The sequence below is a fragment of the Lissotriton vulgaris genome, chromosome 10 (assembly GCF_964263255.1).
Source record: "Lissotriton vulgaris chromosome 10, aLisVul1.2, whole genome shotgun sequence".
Classification (NCBI taxonomy): Eukaryota; Metazoa; Chordata; class Amphibia; order Caudata; family Salamandridae; genus Lissotriton; species Lissotriton vulgaris.
The window spans coordinates 1,120,024,874-1,120,046,876 of record NC_141698.1 but is presented as its reverse complement, the minus strand read 5'-3'; the positions used below and the strand labels follow the sequence as shown (position 1 = coordinate 1,120,046,876).

The 22,003-nt window shown below is 48.5% G+C and overlaps 1 protein-coding gene across 2 annotated transcripts in view; it reads right to left on the bottom strand.

Annotated features, from left to right (window-relative positions):
- The window catches only part of LOC147689423 (vomeronasal type-2 receptor 26-like), a 508,280-nt gene that overhangs the window by 113,204 nt on the left and 373,073 nt on the right, over window positions 1-22,003 (bottom strand). Inside the window, exon 2 of one of the 2 annotated variants that reach the window (XM_086940102.1) lies at window positions 5,596-5,823. In XM_086940102.1, the coding sequence (XP_086796228.1) occupies window positions 5,596-5,823 (228 nt within the window). Of the gene's footprint in view, window positions 1-5,595; window positions 5,824-22,003 lie in introns of those variants that run through there. The other variant, XM_086940103.1, reaches the window with a different exon arrangement.

Below are 22,003 nucleotides of genomic sequence, written 5' to 3'. Positions count from 1 at the left end.
GATTTTGAAGCAGCGATGAGGAGATCTGGTCGATGGTGATTTTGTTCCAGTTTCTTCGTAGAGTAGGTTGAGGATGGTTGTGAGTTGTGGTCTTATTGTAGGTGAAGTGAACGCAGCTGTGGTCCGTCCAATGTAGAGTTGTGGTGTGACTGAAGGAGACATGTTTGCTGGAGGAGAAGATAGGGTCGAGTGTGTGACCTGCGATGTGGGTGGGGGTAGTGACAAGTTGTTTGAGTCCGAGGTTGGCGAGATTGTCCAGAAGGGTGGTGGCGTTGCTGTCATTGCTATTTTCCAGGTGAAAGTTGAGGTCTCCCAGAAGAATGTATTCCTCAGAGGGGAGGGCGTGTGGGGTGATAAAGTCAGTGATGTCGTCGCTGAATTGTGCACGGGATCCTGGAGGTCGGTAGAGGAGGGTGCCTCTGAGTGTGGTCTTGGGATCGGTGTGGATCTGGAAGTGAAGGTGTTCGGCGCTGGTAAGGTTGACGTCTGAGCTGGTTGAGATGCGGATGGAGTTCTTATGGACGATAGCGATGCCTCCTCCTGTTTGGTCGGTGCGGTCCTTACGGATGATTTTGTATCCTTCCGGGATGGCAATGGTGATGTCGGGGGCTGATGAGGCATTCATCCATGTTTCTGTTAGGAAGGCGACGTCCGGAGCGATGGTGTCTAGCATGTTCCAGAGGTCAATGGCGTGTCTGTGGATAGAGCGGGTGTTGAGCAGGATGCATTTTAGGTGGTTGGTGTCAGATCTCTGTTTGGTGTTCGTGGATGAGGAGTTGTTCTTGGTGCCGTCAAACTTGCAGGAGTTGCAGGAGAAGGGTCCATGGGTGAGTCCAGGGGCGGCTTGGGCGCAGTTGGGGAGACGGCCGGGGTTTAGGGCTATGAGGGTGGTGGCGTCGTATGTAATGCGGGAGGGATGGGCATTGCGTGCACCAGGGGGTCTGGCACTGGGCGCGTTCCAGGCGCGGACGGGCGTAGACAGGCTTACCTTTGGCACACCTTCGGCGCGACCACTGCGCGTAACAGCTGCGCGCAAATGCATCTGTCATATGTGGATAGTAGAAGGGGAGGGGCGAGGGCGGGTCAGCTGGGAAGGCGGGAGCGGGGCGGAGACTCGTGCAGGGCGACAACAATAATAACAACAACAAAATGGCCGGCGGGACGGAGCAAGCAGGCAAAGTAATGCAAAGTGTGCAAAAGGACACGAAATATAAAGTCAGTCAAGGCAACACAGCGAAGGCACAATAATCTCTGCAGCTACTTAGCAGGCGGGCATTAATTATAAAAATAACGATATTGCTATGTGAGTAGCCTAGATGAGTGAAATCGATTTTTCAATTAAAGCGGTCGTGCAGTGAGAGATGCTTAAATCAATAGCAGCGATGTGTGCAGTACGAGCGGTCCTGCAATGTGGGATAAATAAATTGCTAGCAGCGTTGTTAACAAATAGAGCGCTCCTACAGTGCGAGATGGTTAAGTAAAAACAATCAAGTAAAAGAGTAACAGCGCTGTCAGCTAATAAGCGGTCCTGCAAAGCGATAACAATTAATCTTAGCAGCTGGGGAGAGCTACGATACCAGGCTGATAGGGGAGGCAGGTCGGGAGCAGCGTGGAGGAGCGGCCGTGTCTGTGGTTAGCAGGACGGTCACAGTCATGAATTCTGTTGCGATACCATTGTTGAAATTGTTCACTCTTTAATCTTCCAAGATGTAATGATTATTTTATTAGTTTTTATCATTGGTCTTATTGAGCTGCAGATCAATTTATTAGTCAAATTATGGACACTGTGCTGCTTTTGCTTTTATGACAGCACTGTCAAAATAAAGCTTTATGAAGAAGGAGGAAGTGTCACCGACACGATGTTCTGAGACTTGGGCCGGTCTGCCATAGCAGACCTATGTGTGTATGCTTGTCATTGCGAGCCTGGGCATGTGCATGGGCCCTTCTGCTGGCTTGAATATGTGTCCAGTCTACCACTGCAAGTTTATGGGTGCACACTTACATAGGTATCTAGCCTGCCATTGCAGGCCGATGTGTGCATACCTATGACAACGATGTTCCAAGACCCTGGTCAGGCCTGCAGTTGCCAACGTGACTGTGTGCACTTGCACCCATTGTGTTAGTGACTAGGTATCCGGCCTGTTATCGCAGGCCTGTGTGAGCACACTTGCCCCGTAGTGGGTAAACCGATTTCTGGCCTGCCATTGCATACTTGTGCATGTACACCAGCACATATATGGGCCCATGTGGGCTTGAATGTTGGACTCGCACCGATGGCACCGGGAAATACATGTCCCACCTGCCTGGCAGGCTTGTGTGTGCATGCTTGCACTGATGGTGCTAGGGACTACATATCCCACCTGTCTTGCATACATATGTGTGCACGCTTGAACCTATGCTGCTAATGACTAGGTATCCAGACTGCTCTTTCCACTTGCACCCATGGTGCACTTGACTACATGTCCAACCTACCATTGCCGGCCTGTGGGTGAGCACTTGCACCCAGAATGGCTAAATCCAATCTATATTCAGTATGCCATTACTGGCTCCTGCGAGTGCACTGGCACTGATGGTACCAGGGTCTATGTGTCCAACCTGCTATTGTATGTCTGTTTCCTTTTAATTGATTCACCATGCCAAACCCTTCCCAATGGTAAAGCTGGCTTAGGCATAGCTTGCTTAGAAATGCCACTTATAGAATATGGGCATTTCAATGTTCTGAAACTATTTGTGTGTCTTGGGGCCAGCTCCAATCAATTACCGGAGTCCAGGGGAACAAATCTGCACATTCCCCAGAGACAGCTATATAAACCATGGGCCTGCCCTGGAATAACGGACCTCTGCCATTTCAGGGCAGATTGGAATAGATTAGTAGAGTAAGTTGTGACACTTAGCCTCTAGGGGCCAGATCATGTCCCCACTAAAGAAGATCTGCATTCCACTGCCTCATTGAAGACAGACCTGAAATCTAGGGGAGACATCTGTGGTTCAAATGGAAACCCCATGAACCACCCCCAACTGCAAAGGCACCCTTCAGTATAACTACTGGTGCTGCAGGGACCACGACATTCATAAGCGTCCACCGGTTGCAGAACCCTATGTGGCCCATTTCTTTTGTATGGCCGCATCTCTCTCGTGCCTCACTGTGACTGCATGCTCATTGCACCCAGTGTTCGATTCATAGGTCGGTGTGTATCTGTAGTAGGGCCTCATTCTACCCCATGTTGCTCTGCTGAACTTGCGCCTCTGTGTGTGACCAGGCTGGTCTGGCGTAACCCAACTCAATGTGCACCGGACGGTATTCATAATTTACCGGAAGGTACAGAATTTAAGAGCCTTTGTTTTGTGTGACCAGAATTGCCTGGTGCAACCCTTATCAACATGAACTAGTCATTGTGCCTCATTTCAAGGGAGGTACAGAATATGCAACTCCTTGTGTGTGTGTGACCTGCAGTGTCTGGTGTGACTCATACCAACGTGGACCTGACCTTGTCCCCAGACTGCCTGGGTATGACACAGATCAACATGTACCTGAGGGGGTGCCTTCTGCATCCGAGAGGCTCCCCTGCATTATTCCCCATTCATTGTTGCTTCCTTCCTGACCCTCATCTGAGCAGACCAACTGGCCTCTTTTCACCTGGCATCTCCCAAAGACATCATGGCACCAGGCAGTAGCGAGACGGATTAACTGGGCTGGAGCAACGCTTCTGAGAAAATTCAGAAGCGGGTCAAGAGACTGCATGACTCCTTTCTGTTTTGCGACAGACCTGTGGGTGACTTCCTGAGTGGCGGTCTAACCCCTGTTGTTTGCGTCTAACACCTAATTAAACTTTTTACTTTCTTCACCTGTTCCTGAGAATCCATTCTAAGTGGGATCTGGGGATCTTCCATCAGAGTATTGGGACAGTCAGGGTAAACTGTAGGGTGGAGGGAGGTTTGGGCCGCCGGGTCTGCAGAGTGTTATCAGTTGACCTGCTGAGTATCAGTGCACTGCATTAGGATGCTGAGTGTGTATGAGTGTAAGAATGTTCCATACAGCCAGGCTGGTATGAGTGGCACCGCGTTAGCAGTGTGGATTAAGCGTCTGTGGAAGTGACAGTGTTTGTACTGCTGGTGTTTCACACTATTGGCCAGCAATGCAGTTTCCTACATTGATTTCTTACCAAAACCACTTTGCATTTGGCACTTGTTGTACCTGCATGGCCCGACCCAAGGTACTGCTACAAAGTGGTCTAATTTCCTCCTAAATGTACATGTTTCTGATTTTGTTGTGACCTAGGGTGCCCCCTATAACTGTGCGGGATTACATTATAAGGATTGTTGGTATGGGTCTCAGGTGGATAGCACTTTGCGCTGCTTAAAGGAGCTATGTACTGTGTGGGGGGTGGAGGGGTTAGATTAGGAATTGTCCCCAGTTTAAATATTCTTGATGTTATCACAACACAAGTGGTCCTAGAATTCCGAGTAATAATTTTAAGTGTGATTTATGCCCAAAAGTACACAACCTTGATTTTGCATTGATTATATGCATGTGCTGGATACAAACGATTTTTACATACGTCATATTTGAAATCTCTTTTGTACCTAATGGGATATTTATCGTTAGTGAGTGCGGTGCCTATGCTTTACACATTACCTCTGTGGTAAGCCTGACTGCTCAGTGCCAAGCTACCCAAGGGTGAGCACAGACTATACAGTGAGTGTAATCACCTGCCCTTTGTCAGGGGTGGTGGATTCTGTATGGCTGTATTCTTGTCTCAGCCAACCAGAAAACACCGCTTCCAACATTGTCCTTGAGTTTGGGCGTCATTAAACAATTCCCCTGCCATGGGTCGCCAAGCCTGACATTGTAGCCCAGAAATATATGTTGACCTTTTTTTTGCCCAGGACATCACATGCATCTGTTACTGTAAGCTGGCTGTCAAGTGGAAGACAAGCTGTTAGGGTAAAGGTTTCTGTTATCTGGGCCAATTTAGGCTCTGTGGTGGAAACCCCACATTATTCCACCTCTAAATGAGCCAGGAACACTTCTTTTGACGCACCAGCAGCGCAGAGTGCCGACCCATATCTACGAGGCCACGCAAAGCCACTTTACATGGTTTTACCTGTCCTTGTAGATATGAGTAAAGCAAAGCAGCGCATTCAATGGGCCAAAGAGGCCCTTCCATGGGCAGCGCGTGGGTGTTCCCACTCCAGACCCATGGATTTTGATGCTTTCCCAGATTTACAAGGATTTATAATCCTGGGAATGCGCGAAAATAAATAACTTCATTTCTCCTCGTTATTTCTTCTTTGTTTGCTACATTGTTCAGCACACATAGGAGGAAAATGACTCCAAATACTGTTTTTATGAGGTAAGGTGTCCCTTTCTACACAAAAACAATAATTGCCACAAGGCAGGCACCCTTTCACATGGTGCAAGGGCATCTGCACTGGCGCTGGGCAGTCAAACTTAGATTATTGTGGTTCACCCGCTGATACAGACTGTCAATGAGAAAACAGGTACTTTTCCATTTGAGCATGATTGTCCTTTCACATCCATACGATTCTCAACCTTTTTCTAAGTTTGTTTCCAAATCTGAGAGGAGCCATTACCTGTTTAAAGTTGGGGTGCCAATGAATGGCTCGGTCATCAATGACGAACTGTTCTTCCCAGGTAGGGTTTATTTGGAAGCTTCCCACATTGATCCTTGTAGCATAACTGGAGTTGTAGTAAATCCAACTGAAAATGTCAAAGCACGTGGGAGGGTCCCCTCGATCATCAAAGTAGATTTCATCACCAGAGGAAGCTTTAAAATGAAGTTTCTGCATGTAATGATGTAACTGGAAGAAGACAGAGAAATTGAAAGAGGAAACAGCGAACAAATAACCATGAGCTGCAATAATACCAATAGCATTGGGCAGGGCATGACTTTGCTGCTACTTATAGACATATCATTTTTGCAGAAGAGGTTGTGAATAATGAACGCTTGATGGGTCAGAGGTCATAAAGAAGCTAACCCAATGCAGCACATGACAACTGCAGCTGTCCAGGTGTAGTTCTGTATACAGACATGCAGTGAAGAACTGCAGCTGTGTTATATTGAGGCAATGAATGTGCTGTAGAAATAACAAGATGGCTTCAGTGGTAGAGACCACACTGTGCCTGTTGAAGGAGCGATAGAAAATTGTATTCAGCAGACGGGTGCGATTGAAGTAATAGGTGTTGCAGGAGCTGGTCATGCCAGGATGGCAATAACTGGAGTCATTTAGTGGACAGTGCCAGGATCGGTGTGGCAGGACTTGGTTAGAAAAGGGCAGATTTAAATAGGGTTTCTCAGTCCGAGTTGTGGGCTGACCTGTTTGTGTGCTGAGCTGCTCCGTGAGGATTGTGCAGAAGTTGGACCCCCATTGTTGCTCGGGACGTGGCTCAGCAGAGGGAGCTGCTGCCGCCAGAGGAAGGACCCGCCCTCACCGCTGCGGGACTGCGAGGCAGTCTCACACCTGCAGCTTCTTCCCGCAGCGGCCCCGCCCCCCCGCCTGGTGCTGTAATAACTTTCGCAGCACCCGCTGCGCGGGTGCTACTCAGTCCGAGTTGTGGGCTGACCTGTTTGCGTGCTGGGCTGCTCCGTGAGGATTGTGCAGAAGTTGGACCCCCATTGTTGCTCGAGACGCTGCTCAGCAGAGGGAGCTGCTGCCGCCAGAGGAAGGACCCGCCCTCACCGCCCACACCGCTGCGGGACTGCGAGGCAGTCTCACAACTGCAGCCTCTTCCCGCAGCGGCCCCGCCCCACCCCCGCCTGGTGCTGTAATAACTTTCGCAGCACCCGCTGCGCGGGTGCTACTCAGTCCGAGTTGTGGGCTGACCTGTTTGCGTGCTGGGCTGCTCCGTGAGGATTGTGCAGAAGTTGGACCCCCATTGTTGCTCGGGACGCGGCTCAGCAGAGGGAGCTGCTGCCGCCAAAGGAAGGACCCGCCCTCACCGCCCACACCGCTGCGGGACTGCGAGGCAGTCTCACACCTGCAGCCTCTTCCCGCAGCGGCCCCGCCCCCCGCCTGATGCTGTAATAACTTTCGCAGCATCCACTGCGAGGGTGCTACTCAGTCCGAGTTGTGGGCTGACCTGTTTGCGTGCTGGGCTGCTCCGTGAGGATTGTGCAGAAGTTGGACCCCCATTGTTGCTCGGGACGCGGCTCAGCAGAGGGAGCTGCTGCCGCCAGAGGAAGGACCCGCCCTCACCGCCCACACCGCTGCGGGACTGCGAGGCAGTCTCACACCTGCAGCCTCTTCCCGCAGCGGCCCCGCCCCCCGCCTGGTGCTGTAATATCTTTCGCAGCACCCGCTGCGCGGGTGCTACTCAGTCCGAGTTGTGGGCTGACCTATTTGCGTGCTGGGCTGCTCCGTGAGGATTGTGCAGAAGTTGGACCCCCATTGTTGCTCGGGACGCGGCTCAGCAGAGGGAGCTGCTGCCGCCAGAGGAAGGACCAGCCCTCACCGCCCACACCGCTGCGGGACTGCGAGGCAGTCTCACACCTGCAGCCTCTTCCCGCAGCGGCCCCGCCTCCCCCTTCACCTAGGAGTATATAACCATCTTAACTGTCTCGCGCAGCGGGACGCGCGCGGGACGGAGCACGGGGCGAAGCCCGGGCAAAGGGCGGGCCCTCTGAGGCCCTCGTAGGCCAGAGTAGGCTGGGCTGGGCCTATCCCTTAACATCTGCAGTACAGTGACCCGTGCCCTGACAAACGTTGGTTATGCTGACAGAAGAGGAAACCCCCGGGAAGAAAGGGAGACTACGCAATGGGTCTTTGGACAACTACTTCCCCAAGGTTCGGAGTGAAGGTGATAAGGACTCTATCTTAGCTGAGCGCAGGGCTGAGCGGCGTCGCTCAGTTGAGAGCATGAAAAATAGACCCCTCATTGACAGTACTCCTCCTGTTTCGACCCGGGAGGGAGGCTCACTAGACATGAGTGGGGATAATGCTAGTCAAGAAGGTGTTCCCATTTTGTTTCGTGATTTTTCATCCACACCTTGCTTGCCCTCGGATAACACTATAATTGTTTCCCCCACCCCTAGCCCCGGTCGCATCACTGTCACAGCCAAGCCTAGGAAACAGAAACCTAAGCATTTAGTTGTTGCCCAGATTCACCGCCCACCACCAAGTAAAAAAAGGAGGAAATCAAGGGTGGTACTAGGTAAAGCTAAAATCCCGCATTCTGATTTTGGTAAAGGGCTAAAAACCCCCATTCAAATTGAGAGTGCCCTAGCAGAGGGGCTGGATTTCCTACCAGCTGTAGCACCGCCATTGGAAAACAGTTCACCTGAAGCAGCTACACAGGCCGTGGTTCCTGGCAGTAATGCTGGGGTTATAGCACCAGATATCCCATCTCCCTTCTCATTAATAGGGAACTTGGAATTTCTGTTGAGATCCCTCCTTTTACCTATTAATGAGACCATTAAAAAGGTTGAAATTAGACTGACCATTTTGGAGACTGCTATAAACAGCATGGTTACTCTAACAAAAGCCCAGGGGAGTGGGGTGGTGCATTCCACACCTCCGGCCAGGCTTCCCACTACCACTGTTGCTAATATTCCAACTGCCCCACCTCAGCCGCCCAAACACAAGACACAGCCCCAGGGTAGGGTCTGCCTCTGCTCCCAAAACCCACCCCCTCCTAAACATCTAAACACACCAGCAATTGAAACGGGTGGTGACCCCAAAAGGCCAGTCTCAAAGGCCCCGACAAGTAATAAACAGAACGACCAAGGGGAAGGTAGATATACTAGAGACCCACGGAAAAAGGTGCAACAAGTGGAAATTCCCCCAGAAGCAGTGCCCTTTGTGGTGGTCTTGACTGGGGTCCCACCATTAGCAGAAAATAAGAAGGAGGGATATGTTGACCTTAAAAATAAAATCATTCACTGGTTGAGGACATATAGGCCCATAGCACCCAATATAGATGGGGATATAGTCCATGTCAGACGGATTAACTCGCTGGGTAGCAAACGTAAAGATATAGAGGGGGACCTAGTGGTGGTTAACTTTAGAGATCCTCGGGCAGTAGATTACATCTTAAACTGGCCACCTGGAAACGGGGACACTCGTATCATCCCTCGGGCCCTAACGCATTTCTATCCCAGGTCAGAGGCTCTTCCTCCTAAATATCAAAATAAGTTCCACTCCTATAGGCCACCACCTACCTTGCCTTATAACAACATTTATCCCCAGTATGGGCAACACTTTGCCTTGGTGGCTGATCATTCTGCCTGGTCCACAGTGCCCCATAGACATACAATGAACCACGACACCAGGATGGAACATCTAAGACCCTTCACCCCTTTGGACACCTACAATCGGTTTTCACAGCTCTCTGGGCTGGAAGATTGCGATTGATGTTCAGCGTCCAGGGGGGAGAGAATTGGTCTCCCTGGTGAGGAGGCTCCAAGATTCCGTGGCAGTATAGACACAGGGCAAGATAGACTACCCTTATCTCAAATTGCCATTACTAACACCACTATTGAGGCTTCCCCGGTAGCCGGGAGTATGGTCAGCATGGCTAGCTGCCTTGCAAACCCTAATCCCTTGGTTCAGGAGGTGGGTAGCTGCATGACCGCGGTGGTCAATGATGGGGGGAATAAGGGGGTCCACACCAAAGTGCCCAAGGGTCGACGGGTAATAAACTTGTTATCTTGGAACGTAGCGGGGTTAAAAAGGAAGTTGGATATACCGGAATGGCACACATTCATCGAGAAGTTCGATGTTTGCCTGTTTCAGGAAACCTGGAGCCTAATACCCTTAAATAAATCGGGATACACCACCCACTTTTTGCCAGCAGTAAGTAAAGGGAAGGGTAGACCGGCGGGAGGCCTCACGGTCTGGATAAAAATAGATCTGGACTGGGCGGTCACACGCCACAATTTGGAGTGTAGTGACATACTCCACCTCTCTTCTAGAGGACACGCAGAGGGAAGCAGGCTTGATCTATTTAATGTGTATGCCAGAGGGTCACCTGGGGATACCGCCTCTTCAACTTTATCAGCTCTGGATTCAGCCTTAGCTAACTGCCCTTCAACAGCGAAAATCATCGTGGGGGGAGATTTCAACTGCACGTTTGAACCCCTCCTCGCAGATGATCCCCTGGGTATTAAAGATGAAGATTCAAAATGGTCCATTCCAACCCTGTCCCTGCCCCCTATTAGAATAAGGTCAGCTAGGGCAATTCAAATCAATGCACTAACTAGGGATCATAAGTTAAGAGCCCTCAACGGCAGGACTATATCCGACCAGGCAGGTGCACTGACTTTTAATAGACTTACTGGGCCGTCCCGAATTGACTACATCCTAATGGATGTTAGTTTGTGGCCAGACCTTATTGATATGGAGGTGCTCCCAAGTCAGGATAGTGACCATAACCCTCTGTGTAGTAAGTTTAATTGGGGCATCTTTAAAGATAGGAGGGTGAATGCCCCCATAAAGACAACCAAAGAGATCATCCCATACAATAACAACCGCAGATTGAAGTGGGATAAGGCTAACCTGAAGGAGGACGACCTAGGGACCATTAAATCCATGGTGGAGGGCCTGTGCTCTGACCTGGAGGACTGGGACTGTGAAAATCAGATTAGTATGTATCCGCACACTTCCCTTGATGCAGCTTATAAAGCTACAATCGAACAAGTTAGTCATTTTTTTACCTCCAAAGGGAAAAGTTACAGAAAAACTATCACACCTCCCATCTCAAACAAACCTTGGTATTCAGACCAGTGTAAGGGCAAAAGGAAAAATCTGACAAAAGCCCTACTTTCTGGGGATCCTTTGCTGGTTAGAGCGGCCAGGAAGGACTACTTGAAAGCACTATCGCTGGCTAAACGTGAGTGGGAGGAACAGCATTGGCAAGACCTAACTAATGCTGTGAGCAGGAGGAACCCGAACCTCTTTTGGGATCTGATTAACAGAGCCAGGCAGGGGAAATCGCAACCATTAGCAGTTCACATAACCAGCCAGCAATGGTTTAATCACTTTTTAGCCCTATATGGCGGTAATGAAGAGTTAAACAGCCCCGAGGTAGCAAGTTTTGGAGTTGGGGATGCCTCAGGGGTGGATGACCTCCCATTCACGGCCACTGAAGTAGCGATGGCGATTAGACATCTAACCCCCAAGAAGGCGGTCGGTCCGGATGGGATCCCTGGGGACCTGTTGATTGCGGAACCGCTGGCATGGGCTAATTTAATCGCCACAATAATGAACTTGATTGCTAGGGGACACCCGGTGCCAGATTCTTGGAAGGGGGCAGAGGTGGTAACTGTGTTTAAGAAGGGGGCAAGAGATGATCCTGCAAACTACAGACCTATCAGCTTGATAGATATAATCCAGAAAGTGGTTGGCAGGGTCATCATCTCAAGGGTAGGCGATTGGATGGAGGAGGCTAGTATTCTCTCCCACCTCCAAGCGGGTTTTAGAAGAAAGGTAGGCACGATGGACCAGGTCTTTCGTTTTTTTGTTATCTATTGGAAGGTAGTTACCATCAAGAAAGGCAGTTTATACATGGCCTTCATAGATCTCAAGACAGCTTTTGACCTGGTCCCCCGGGCTAAATTGTGGGAGATCCTAGGAGAGATGAGATTCCCCAGTAGACTCCTGAGTCTAATCGTAAAGCTCCATGAGGGGAATTATGCGAGGGTCAGATGGGGTTCCCAGGGCCAGTTAACGGATAGGGTCCCTGAGAGGAGAGGAGTACGCCAGGGCTGTGTTGTGGCCCGACTCTTTTCTCCCTATTTGTGAACGGAGTGGTGGACCATCTGGAAGGGGAAGAGTCGGATGCCCCTTCCCTGGCGGGGGAAAGAATCCCCACTTTACTCTTCGCCGACGACACCTTATTGATCTCCAAATCCCCAGTGGGTCTTGAAAAACTCTTGAACCGATTTAGTTCCTTCTGTACTAATAGAGGCTTAATCATCAACACCTCGAAAACTAAACTGATGGTATTCTCCCCCTCCAAAAGATTTAAAAATAACTTCTTGCTTAATGGGGCTCCCCTGGAGTTGGTCGATTCATTTGACTATCTCGGAGTTCGGATAAATAGTCGAATGACCTGGAAGGACCATCTGGCCAAAATGTTACTCAGCCACCAAAGAGTATCTGGGGTGACTCTGAGGGAGCTCCGCGAGTCAAGTAGCAAACCTGTCTCCCCGGCCATGGCGATTTACGAGGGTCAGATACTTCCGGCGGCATTATATGGCTCCGAGCTCTGGGGGTTCGAAAATGTTTCAGATCTCTCCACAGCGGAAAATAACTTTTTGAGGAAGGTGGTGGCTCATCCCGCTTCCACCCCGTTGATCCCCCTGAGACTAGATTGGGGCAGAAGAGCCCTCAAGGATCTGGTGAGGCTACGCCCATTGCTCTTTTGGACCCGTTTAAGAAGGACTGAGGAGCTTGCTAAATATGCTGAAGGGTTGGATGATCTTCTTCTGCTTGACACTGGCAAAAAAATAGGATGGCTGAACAATGTGAGAGACCTGGTTCTCAAACTAGGACTAAGGGATGCTTGGGAGTCTCAAATGCCGCCGCCCAAGGAAGTGATTAAAAAGCTATACTGGGACTGGGTACAGGGCGAGGCACTGAGTGGTTCGGATGGGGGTTCACTCACGGATCGGTTTCTGGAAATTAAATGGGTGAAAAAACTGGAACCCTTCCACGACCTGATAACCAAACCCCTAGATAGAGCGCTATATCTAAAACTGAGGTATGGGACGCTCCCTGTGTATGACTTCACGATGAGGTGGTCCAACTCTGGTGCCCCCTTGCGTTCGTGCCCAGGCTGCGCAGCACCAAAGGAGACTGTGGCCCACCTATTCTTTGCCTGCCCCGCCTACAAAGTGGCCCGGAAAATCTGGCTGAAACCTGTATGTAGGGAGCTGGGGTTGAGGTGTCATAGTCAGGCATTACGTGTACTTTCTACCGATTCATCATCCACTGTCATGATATGCAGGGTGGCAACATTTTTGGGTAGTGTATGGTTGACGCGCTCCCGGTTACTGAAATTGCATTCTAGGGTACCAACGGACTGATGCTTGTAACCGAAGTAACCCTTACTTATACTAGTGACTGTGGTGCATTCCTTAGCCCAGGACTCTTCTTTTATATGCCGTATCATTTTATAGTTTTAGCGGGAGAACTGAAAATGTATTATGTATATGTATTCTTTTATGGTGATCAATTTTGACGAATAAAGATTATTACTACTACTACTACTAAAATAGGGTTTATGTTCCTCTTGTGCCATGCCATGTGATGCAAGGCAACGCAAGCCCTGGAATGAGATTTACTAATCCACACAAAGCCACTTTGCATGGTTTTGCGTGGCTTAGTAAATCCTGAGTAACACACAGCATCCCAAATCACTGCTTTGAGAACATATTTCAAAGGTGGAGCATGGGTGTTCCCAAGCTTCCACCCATGGATACTGATACAAACCCAGATTTAATCAAAAATAGTGAACCTGGCGTTGCGTCATGATGACACGCCTTTCCAAGTGACACGTAATGAGGAGAAATAGCTTTATTTTTCATTGTTATTTCCTCGTTCAACTTGTACTGCATTCTGTGGCACACATATAAAGAGGAAAATACCTCATAGGATTGTTTTTATGCAGCAAAGTGTCCATTCCTGCACAAAACAATCCTTCTCTTAATACAGGCCGCCTTGCAGCTTGGTGAGAGGGTGCCTGGGTTGGTGCCAGCACAGGGAGTCAGCAGAAATACAGTTTCTTTTAGTAGATATGGCACATTTTGTCCCTCTGCCTATCATGCAACGCATCACAGCAAGTTGTCCTGCTGCATTACATTGCATTGCATTGCATGACTTCTCAGTAAATCGTCCCCAAAGGGTCTATGTCTGTGGTCATGCACTGCTCATTGAAGAGGGAGGTGAAGCATAAATGGTAGAATCTGGTGTTTTCATGCAGAGGTCATCATAGATATACTCATGGCCGCACTAGATCACAGGGATGTCTAAAAAAATACCTGGGTAGGTCTTACTCTAACCGCCCGGGTACTTCGATATTGGCTTCCTTCTTAATATATTTATTTTATTCATTTAGAGGGCTGGGTTAGCATGTTCAGTCTTTTAGGGGACCTATACATTTAAAATGCATTGTATGGCATATTGAATGAATCTGACATTCAAGCCAGGTTTATTTACAATTCACGCAGTGAGGCAACTTCCTTTGTAATGCTACGTGAATGGGAGAGAGTTGGAAACCACCATAACTACTAAAATAGGAAGCTCTTGAGCTTTCTACCAGCAGTGGCGCACTTGTGACTGTGTAGCATTGATGCTTCCATCCTAAAATCTAGCCCGCATTGACACCAGCAGTTGCAATGCTGCAGCAAGGTGTGGGAAGCTGTAGAAGAAGAAACAGTGGGACCATAATTAAGTAGGTGGAGCAGAGAGCGGAATACGTTTGTATGTGAATCTCTGAACTCAAGTGGTGGTGGAGGTGCAGTAGCACTGCAGCTCGAGTAAGCAGTGTGTGCCAGGCTGGGCATGCAGCGGTGGCCCATAGAGGGCAGACCAGAACTGTCCAATGATGGAGGAAACCAGTGGTGGCCGGCATGGCTCAAGCGTGGTGGGCTGGAGGAATTATTGCGCAATATATTTAAAAAAACTTTAAAAACTTACCTTGCTGCCGGGTCCCGCGTCTCTGATCCTGGTTAGACCTGGGCCGCAAAATCTGCTCTCCGCAGAGCTTGCGGAGTGCAGAAAACTCCGCTAAGTGTAGTACAGCCAAGTTTTTTGTCCACTCGTGCTCATGAACATTAAAGTTGGTTAGAGCAAGCTGCTGCTCAGGTTGAATGTCTACCTGAGTAGCAGGAAGATCAGCGTGAACTGCAGTTTGCACTTCACTCTGCCACATGCGGAACTACGTGGAGTTTTTTTGCCACTTCGTGGAGTTCTGCGTAGCGAAACTCCGCTAACTAAGCCCAGGCCTGCTCCTGATCTCCTCGTCAAACTCGAGGAACAGGAAGCACAGCCAGGCCCCACTGACCAATCACATTTGGTCTGAGCGTCCTGGTTCGACACTCAGCCAGGGAATGGGGGCCTGGCCATGCTCTCCACACAGGCTGTAATGCAGCCTGCATGGAGAACAGGGAAAGTGCGCATGACTGTTTTGGACGGCCTGAGAGGCCTCATGTGCACTTAGGAGTGGGCAAACCTCTCCTCCCCTGCCCTGCTCTTAGATCAGAGCAGCCCCATACTAGAGCAGCACAAAGCGTAAAATCATAATAATTCAAAGTTATTATCATTTAATGTTTCTACTTTGCACTCCTTAAAAGCAGTGGGGACCCTCCTCTGCCATTGCGGTGGAGCCGCCACTGAAGGGAACACATCGTAGAGAACAGGGCTCACGGGTTTCAACATATTCTGGAATGCCCTCCCCTTTGCCATCCGGGGTAACAGCAACCTCCTCTCGTTCAGAAAGGCCCTAAAACGCATTTGTTTGCTAAATCTCTCTGATCTGCCCCGAGCCTGCGCTAAAACCATTTTATCTTCAAGCGCTGCGAGGCCCCAGGGCGGTTATGCGCTATACAAATGCAATTTTTCATTTAATTTCATTTCATTTCATTTCTACTAACAACAGGCTCCAGATGTCAGACCGGCTGTGGCAGCCAGGGTGATTATCTGGCCCACCAATATGTCCTTGACAATTTTGGTGTGAGGACCATGACAAGACTGACACAGCGCACTACGAAATAAATGCCAGACATGGAAGCTACACTCCCAGCCACACCAGAACTGGGCAATGAGAACTCGGGCCACATGGAAGGCTGGGAAGCTGCAGGGGTGCAACACAAATAGTGAGTCCCACCCATGAGCTTGTTAGGTGGGGGTATTCTAGGGGGTTGCTAAAGCACACAGAGCCTTATTAGAGGGCCCTCCCCAGGGTCTACAATATCTGGCAGAAGGGGTGGAAAGGGGAATCAACAAAACAAAATGGGTAAATATGCAATATTTAAGATATCCTCAGCACTGCCTTCACATCTGGGGGAGTAGACACAGCATCTCTAAAGGGAGCCACTGCAAGAAATTAAGCCCTTCTTAAAAGATATGTTAGTGCTTATCCAAGGTGTGCAGGGCTAGCTGAATTCACAAATGTATTCAGTGACATGGAGAAATGGACTCTCTACTGCAGACTGACATCAAGAAAATGGGTGAAAGGGTCACTGAGACTGAGAACTTGCTGGCCACACTAAACGCTGATGATAAGGCCCTCTGGGGTCAAGGGAACCACTTAATGAAAAACAATGTGATGATAATGGCCAAGCTATTAGACTACGAGGGTTCCTCCAGAAGGAACAATATTTGAGTGGTGGGAACCTTGAGTGGGCAGAAGGGCCAAGTGTTGCACTCTTCCTGGATTACTTTATAATGAACACTTTGAAGCCCAAACCCCTCTCCAAGTTTTTTTCAGTCAAACATGATTATAGAGGCCCAACCCTGAGACACCTGTCCCTTAGCCCTACACGAACCATCATTGCACACACTTTATGCATCAAGATAGGGATGCAATCCTACACGTCCCCAAGAATGTTACAATATTAAAATGCTACCAAACATTTTTTCACAGACTTTAAGCTAAAAGAACACCACATATGATGGAGCTTCAAAGGTATGTAAAAGGTGCTGAGAGTAGAAGATCCTTAGTATATGATGTTTGTGGCAGAAGGGAAGACCCGATACTTTATGACCCCATCGAAGAGAAAGCCCATGGGAAGCATTTGATGAAGGGATAGAAAAGCCGGGTTTGGAGACTAGGGACTTCTCTGGTGCTAATGATTCCAGTAAGACCTTGGAGACTCCTGAAATAAGAGATGCCTTCCTATGTCATAGGAGCCTTGGCATAGGAAGGCACATTGCCTGGACTCTTCTGGACCTCACTCCTGCTGTGTGAAGCCCCAGAAATGACTTGGAAAAACAATGGGGTTCTTAGGGATGAGAAAGACAACACATTCTCAGATACTTGTTAGTTACAAATGTTATGTTTTGCATTTATTTTTCACCTAGCTATAACATTCCTTTAACCTTTGGTTTCTTCAGTGAATTTATATTGGTTTTTTTTAACATAAAGTTAAATATTCTTACAATTTCTAACTATAATGTCACTTTCATTTTTTTTCAGTGAATTTTTTGTTTTTTTTAATGTAAACTAAGATGTCCATAATAATGCACGGAAGGGAGGGCTGGATGCAGGGGCTGGCATTGTCTGTTGTGCTGCCCCCTTCAATTCTTGTTGCCCCTGCCCCCTCTTCCTTGTCTTCTTTTGTCCAAGTCCATATCTGTTCGCACTCGTTCAGCTCTGTGTGGCCATTGTTCTGCCACTGCCCTGCACCGTTAGCTTGCTGTTAGTGCCCACTTCCTCCCTGCCTTCTGCTGGCCGAGTCCATACATCTGTGCCCTCCCTCCTGTCCTGCGTGGTCCCATGTGCTGCCACTGCCTGCTAGATATCTTGATATCCCCGCCCAATCCTCCTCCCTCTGATGCCTGAGGCTATGACTTTATCATTTCCCTCCTGCTTACCCTCTGTGATCAGCTTGCTGCATCTACCCTCCTTCTTCTGCCCTCTGATGTCTGTGTTCATGCCCCAGCGCCCTCCCTTTTGCCCACCAAGTTCCATAGACCTGCCACTGCCCGCCTTTCTACTCTGAGTGCCCTATTGAGCTGCCACTACCCCTCCCACCTACCCAGAATGGGCAGGTGGATGTCACCTATCCCTGACCCCTCTACGCCTCCTTCCATTGACTGAGTTCCATGACCTTATCTGCTCCCTTCTGTCTTCCATGGTTCATTTTGCTGCCACTTCTTTCTGCCCTCCATGCTCAGTTGTGCTGCAACTGCACCTCCTACCCACCTAAAGTTGTCTATTGGGAAGTGCCTGCTCCATTTCCCTGCCCTCGCTTGTCTGTATCCAGCCCCTACCTCTCTCTCCATTCTGCCCTCCATGGTCAGTTTTACTGCCACTAGCCCTCCCGCTTTCCATGGATGGTCTTTTGTGCTGTCATTACCCCTCCCACCTTCCTTGTGAAGTCAGCTGGTTGCCCCTGAATTCTGCCACCTTCCCTATGTTGTCTGTGGGCATGCCATTAAAGTCTCCCTGTTGTCCTCCATGATGTGTTGTGTTTGAAGTACCCATCCCGCCTACCCTGCATGGTCAGGTTGGTTCACCTGCCCTTCCACCTTGCCCCCTGCCCTCCTTTTGCTATGTGGGCACCTCATCCCATTTCGATTGCTTCCCATGGGCCGTTGGGCTGCACTGCCCTCTTGCTGACCTTGTGGGCTGTCTGGTGCTGCTGCAGCCCTGGTGGCTGGCCTGTTTGGTCAGTTTGGTGCATAGATTAAACCGGACAAGGCTAAGGTGGAACAGGGAAAAATCTGAGAAGGTAATGAGCCTAATTATATCAAAATCAATGGCAGATATCAATGGTATCCTGACTCCAGGGAGTGCTCCATTTCTTATAGTGGATAATTTTATTAATATTATCAAGACCGTAGACACCATTTTTACAAGGACTAGTAAAGAGAAGTGCCCAAAGAAAACGGATGGTTTGATCATGCTTGTACAGCCCTCCACTCCCAATTGAAACAGGCCCTAGCCCTTAGACCCAGGGACAAGGACAGGGTAATACTCTTGAGACACGAGTATAAAACGGTCCTCTCCAAAAGGAAGAGGGAGTTACAGCTAGAAGCCTGGGATAATTTAGCGCAGGGGGTGGATACCTCTGATTGCTGCCTGTTTTGGGCTATGGTCAACTCCCCCTTTCTTAGGGATGATAAAGCCCCCCATCTTGCGTCCAATGTCAGCAGTGAGGCTTGGGTTACTCACTTTACAAGCATATTTCAGGCATAGGGCCAATATAGTGAAAATCTAAGATCTTGGCCTATAGTCCCTTTGGACATCACCTTAGCTGAGGTAGAAAGCAGTATTGGGGCCAGTAAGGGAGGCAAGGCCCAGGGACCGGACGGGGTTCCTATTGATGTTTATAGGACCCTCCCGTTGTTATAGGGCCCTATACTTACTCTGGTTCTTAATGCCGCCGTAATAACCATGATTCCGACAACTTGGGGTGGCTCTATTATTGTCCCTATTTATAAGAAGTGGGACAAGTCTGCAGCATGTAACTACCGCCCAATCAGCTTACTCGACTCATCTGTGAAAATTATGAGCAGAGTGCTGCTGATTAGGTTGGAAGAGTGGGCTAATGAAAAGGGGATTCTGGCACCTCCCAGTATGGTTTTAGAAAGGGCCGCGGTATATTGGATCAATACTTAAATCTACAATTACTAATTGGCAAATATACCAAGGCCAAGCGCAGCACTCTATATCTCTGCTTCGCTGATTTGAGCAGCGCATTCGATTTGGTCGACCATTCTATTCTATGGCCTACCCTGCTAGACCTTGGTGCACCAGAGGGAATTATTTTCTTTTTAGCTCGTTTATATGGAAAGATGGAAGCCTGTGTGCGCTAAGGGGTAGGCGGGGAATGTACCCCTAATTTTAAGGTCAAGCGAGGAATAAGACAATGTTGTGTTCTCGCCCCCCTGTCATTCACCCTTTTCATAAATGCTGTTGACAAGATTTTAAAAACACTTAAAGCTGACGCACCTCAGGTAAATGGGTCTGGAGTGCCAGTACTGCTTTATGCAGGTGACGCTGTGCTTCTGTCACGGACCCCCATAGGACTTCAGCGTCTGATGGACCGGTTTTCTGCTTTTATTGAAGAAAGGAAACTTTTAATTAATAAGAGCAAAACTCATACGATGATTTGTTGTGCTAGGACCAACAAAAAACATATATTTTATATAGAAGGGGTGAAAGTGCAGCAAGTTGAAAAGTTTTGTTACCTGGGTGTGACCTTCTCAAGTGATGGTAGTTGGTCTAACGAGCTTGTTAGCGTAAGGTCCAAAATGACAAAAAGTGCTTATGGAATATTTAAATATTCCTCAAAAATCGACGATAGACGAATTAATGATATGATGCGGATTTATAAGGCAAGAAGTGTCTCGATAGCATTATACGGGGCAGGGGTGTGGGGTTATTCCAACGCAGGTAGTCTACAATTGGAAGAAAATATCTTTGTCAAAAAACTCCTCTGCTTACCCGCCTCGGCTGCAACTGATTTGATCCACAGGGAATTAGGGGCTGCCTATTTGTGTGACCTTGTTTCATTAAGGCCCTTAATGATCTGGCGTGCCATTTGTCACAAGGAAGAGACACTTTTTTACCAACATGTCATTAGGGATTGTCTTAACTTAGTTAACTATACCAAGATCCCGTGGTTAAAATATACCGTAGTCATTTTTCGATCTATCTATGGACTGAACATAATAGAGGATCCGTGTGCTGCAGGAGATATCCCTAAACAGGAATTGAAAAATAAATGTATGTTGTATCAAGCGGAGAGGCGCCTAGCCAATAACGGCCATCTGACTACTGTCAATCTTTACACCAAATACATTAACTGCGAAGGCCCGCAGTTATACTTAAGCCAGGTAACCAGACCGGCCCACAGGTTTGTGCTTACAAGACTCAGATTTGGACTGGCTCACGTTCTGGTGGCCTTTCCTCATCCTAAGAAACATCCTGTTGGCCCCTGCCCATGCGACGGGTATTCAAAACAAAGCACACTGCACTTTATGTTAATTTGTACCTTATTCTTGAATCTCAGGTTGGTCTATCTTAAACCAATGTTTATAAAATATAGAATCTACAACATTGACGAGGCCATGAAATTGATTTATAATGCGAACTCGCCGGATATATGTATTTTTACTGCTACTTTTATATGTAAATCTATTTATTATCGGAAAAGTATGATGTTTTAACTCTGTTCTTTTTATCTGTAAATTATCATGTTTTGTTTTTCTTGCCTGTACGCTTTTATGGTCATTTGTATAATATGAACCGAATAAAGCTTCATGAAATGAAATGACATGGAAATACAATGGGGTTCTTAGGGGTGAGAGAGACAACAAATTCTCAGATACTTGTTAGTTACAAATGTTATGTTTTGCATTTATTTTTCACCTAACTATAACATTCCTTTAACCTTTGGTTTCTTCAGTGAATTTATATTGTTTTTTTTAACATAAAGTTAAATATTCTTACAATTTCTAACTAGAATGTCACTTTCATTTTTTTCAGTGAATTTTTTGTTTTTTTAATGTAAAGTAAGATGTCCATAATAATGCACGGAAGGGGGGGGCTGGATGCAGGGGCTGACATTGTCCGTTGTGCTGCCCCCTTCAATGCTTGTTGCCCCTGCCCCCTCTTCCTTGTCTTCTTTTGTCCAAGTCCATATCTGTTTGCCCTCATTCAGCTCTGTGTGGCCATTGTTCTGCCACTGCCCTGCACCGTTAGCTTGCTGTTAGTGCCCACTTCCTCCCTGCCTTCTGCTGGCCGAGTCCATACATCTGTGCCCTCCCTCCTGTCCTGCGTGGTCCCATGTGCTGCCACTGCCTGCTAGATATCTTGATATCCCCGCCCAATCCTCCTCCCTCTGATGCCTGAGGCTATGACTTTATCATTTCCCTCCTGCTTACCCTCTGTGATCAGCTTGCTGCATCTACCCTCCTTCTTTTGCCCTCGGATGTCTGTGTTCATGCCCCAGCGCCCTCCCTTTTGCCCACCAAGTTCCATGGACCTGCCACTGCCACGCCTTTCTACTCTGAGTGCCCTATTGAGCTGCCACTGCCCCTCCCACCTACCCAGAATGGGCAGGTGGCTGTCACCTGACCCCTCTGCGCCTCCTTCCATTTACTGAGTTCCATGACCCTATCTGCCCTTCTGTCTTCCATGGTTCATTTTGCTGCCACTTCTTTCTGCCCTCCATGCTCAGTTGTGCTGCAACTGCACCTCCTACCCACCTAAAGTTGTCTGTTGGGAAGTGCCTGCTCCATTTCCCTGCCCTCGCTTGTCTGTATCCAGCCCCTACCTCTCTCTCCATTCTGCCCGCCATGGTCAGTTTTA